Source organism: Populus euphratica, unplaced genomic scaffold, assembly GCF_000495115.2.
Source record: "Populus euphratica unplaced genomic scaffold, PopEup_1.0 scaffold510.1, whole genome shotgun sequence".
Taxonomy (NCBI): Eukaryota; Viridiplantae; Streptophyta; class Magnoliopsida; order Malpighiales; family Salicaceae; genus Populus; species Populus euphratica.
The window spans coordinates 154,476-156,968 of record NW_011500227.1 but is presented as its reverse complement, the minus strand read 5'-3'; the positions used below and the strand labels follow the sequence as shown (position 1 = coordinate 156,968).

General features: G+C 38.7%; 1 protein-coding gene across 1 annotated transcript; it reads right to left on the bottom strand.

Moving 5' to 3' along the window:
• Nucleotides 1-672: 672 nt before the first annotated feature.
• On the bottom strand, nucleotides 673-2,026 carry LOC105112392 (probable transcriptional regulator RABBIT EARS). Its single transcript, XM_011008089.1, has one exon. The coding sequence runs from the start codon at nucleotides 1,813-1,815 to the stop codon at nucleotides 922-924; it is 894 nt and encodes a 297-aa protein (XP_011006391.1). The 5' UTR covers nucleotides 1,816-2,026; the 3' UTR covers nucleotides 673-921.
• Nucleotides 2,027-2,493: the final 467 nt, after the last annotated feature.

Genomic DNA, 2,493 nt, shown 5'->3' with positions numbered 1-2,493 from the left:
TATTGAAACGGCAACAAATCTGATGATGAAGATAATAAATACAAGAAAAAAGGGAATCGATGTTGTGATGTATCTGACTTATGTGTCCGTGGAAACCAATCTGTGTGTGTTTTGTGGCTTAGTTTAATTCTCTGATAGGAATGTCAGAACTGAGGTGCTGAATGGGAACAAGTGCTCACGTTCTTCCATGCAGTTTTAGCCACACTACCTTTCGCACCTTAACCGGATTCATGCTCTAACTAATCTCAACCCCCCAAAGCTCCAAAACTACCATTATTGATCCCTCCCTCTCAGAAAAAGAAACGGTTAATTATAATTAATTCCATCTTAACTTAAAAGTTCTAGACAAACACATCCCAGATGCCCATGCTAAAACTTCTACAGCTTGTCTTAAACTTAAGAGTAGTAACCAAAATTTCTTCATTGAAGATAGCGGGGAGATTGACTACGATTGTGCATATAAACGAACTGTACTATTTCTTTGAGGACATGAATATTTCAAAATAAATGCACGAAGATATCAATATCGTTAGTAAATGAGACAATAAGAGTGCAAAACAACAATGAATTGAACTGTGCAGTCATAGAGATTATCGTAATCCATTAATAACTATGGTCGAAGGAATCAACAATATTAGTCTATATTATAAAAAAGATATTGTGCGAGATAGATGAACTCTTAATGTTTTTCTGTCATTTTTTTTTCTTAATAGTGTTATTGTTACATGCACCCTGCGAAATCATAAAGGATTTAGATATAGCCAAAGTGATCAAAGATCAAAGATCAAAGAGAAGAGGTCATGATCTCAAGATTAAAGATAGGAAAAAAGAAAACCAAAAAGCAAAGAGGAAATCAAGCAACATAATAAAGAAGGGGCAAGACGGCCTGTAATATATCCAATAACACTCGGGATTCAGCAACTACTTTACCTTAGGCCGGTCACCAAGCCTGAGTTCAAGATCCAATTCTTCTGCAGTGCAAGGGCTAATTTCAAGCACCTCAGACTTGTCGACCGAATTAGACTTTAGAGAGAAAGGTAATGATGATTTATCGATCCTCCGCTTCTTGCAGCTCGAAGGATCCTCCTCACTGTCCGTTATGCTTGGGCGAGTACGTCGAACTACCAAATTCAAGCTGACAGACAAATCTGTTTTGATACGGTTTACTTTTTCTCTACAACCTGATTCTACTTTCCATGAATTCTGCCCTCCTTCAGTGCTCAGATCAGAGTTATGATAACATCTTTCTGTAGCTAACTTAGTCCATGGTGGAGGAGAAGATCTAGGGGATCTCTTTTGTTGTTCTTCAACAATAAAAGATGAAAAAGTAGGGAAAAAACCCTTTATTCGGCAATTCTCGTGAGTAGGTGTAGTTGAAACCCTAGAAGAAGAAGGTGGGGATGCAATCGGACCAGGATCAGAATTAGGGTTAGGGCTATAAACCAGATTACAAAGCTGAGATGGGTGTTGAAAACCAAAAGATTTATAGGGATTTTGAAGGTGGCTGTGAGGACTTTGATGCTCCTGTTGAAGGACTTCATTGTGAGGACTTGGAGGTTGCTTTAGTCTAGCTCTATCCCTCCTGTGGACATTCATATGACCTCCTAGAGCTTGAGCAGACCTAAATTCTCTTCTACAAAAGCTACAAGAGTAAGATCTTGGAGGCCATATACACCCTCCAAGAGGCCCAGCTGCATCTTCAGCGAAAGCTTGTTCTTCCCAAGAATCATCAAATGAAGGATTAGTTGAAGCCTGGAAATTAGAATTCAAACTATGCTTACGCTTAGTCAACATCCAATACCGAGCTTGCTCCATATATTGGACAATATCTCTGGAGAGTGACCCTTCCAAGTTTGAAGAGTATACAGGATTATAGAACAAGTGTTAAAAAGGCATAGAAAATGAGAGGAGATGGGATATGCAAGAGGGACAGAGGAAAGGCTTAGCTGATTGCTTAGAGAAGTTGTCTGGTAGATAGATTGGTGGGTACTCTACTTGGTTGTCGTAGTGTAGCTACCCCTTTGGTTTTTGTGATTTGGTTCTCAACAGTCTACTGTATAGAGGGCTCAAATTTTTTTTTTCTTTGCAGTCAAGGCGGACAATCGTTTCGTATTCACTGAGTGGGTCCATGAGTCTTGCTTGCGCTGTTTATCTGTGCTTAGAGACAAACTGAGATCATGCCTGACTGAAATCTCCTTGGAAAGACCCAAGCAAAGGACGAAAAGATGCTTTAAATGTGCACATATTTTTGCTACACCCTCTATAGATACCTTTGGACTCGAAACTACTACTACACTATACTAAGCATTATTTTGATATTTTTCTTTGCGGATCGCCCTCTTCAAAGAATGTCCATTAACACTAGGAAAAAGGGTTATATTTCAAAGACAAGAATGCACATGCTCTGCTTTTTTTACACTACTCCTTCCATATATACATATTTTCGGTTGTTGTGATATTAAGAGAACATATGAACAGTGTTTATTTTAATGC

Bases quoted from the DNA above. Each gene is read 5' to 3' on its own strand.
- LOC105112392 (XM_011008089.1), bottom strand. From the start codon at position 1,815: ATGGAGCAAGCTCGGTATTGGATGTTGACTAAGCGTAAGCATAGTTTG.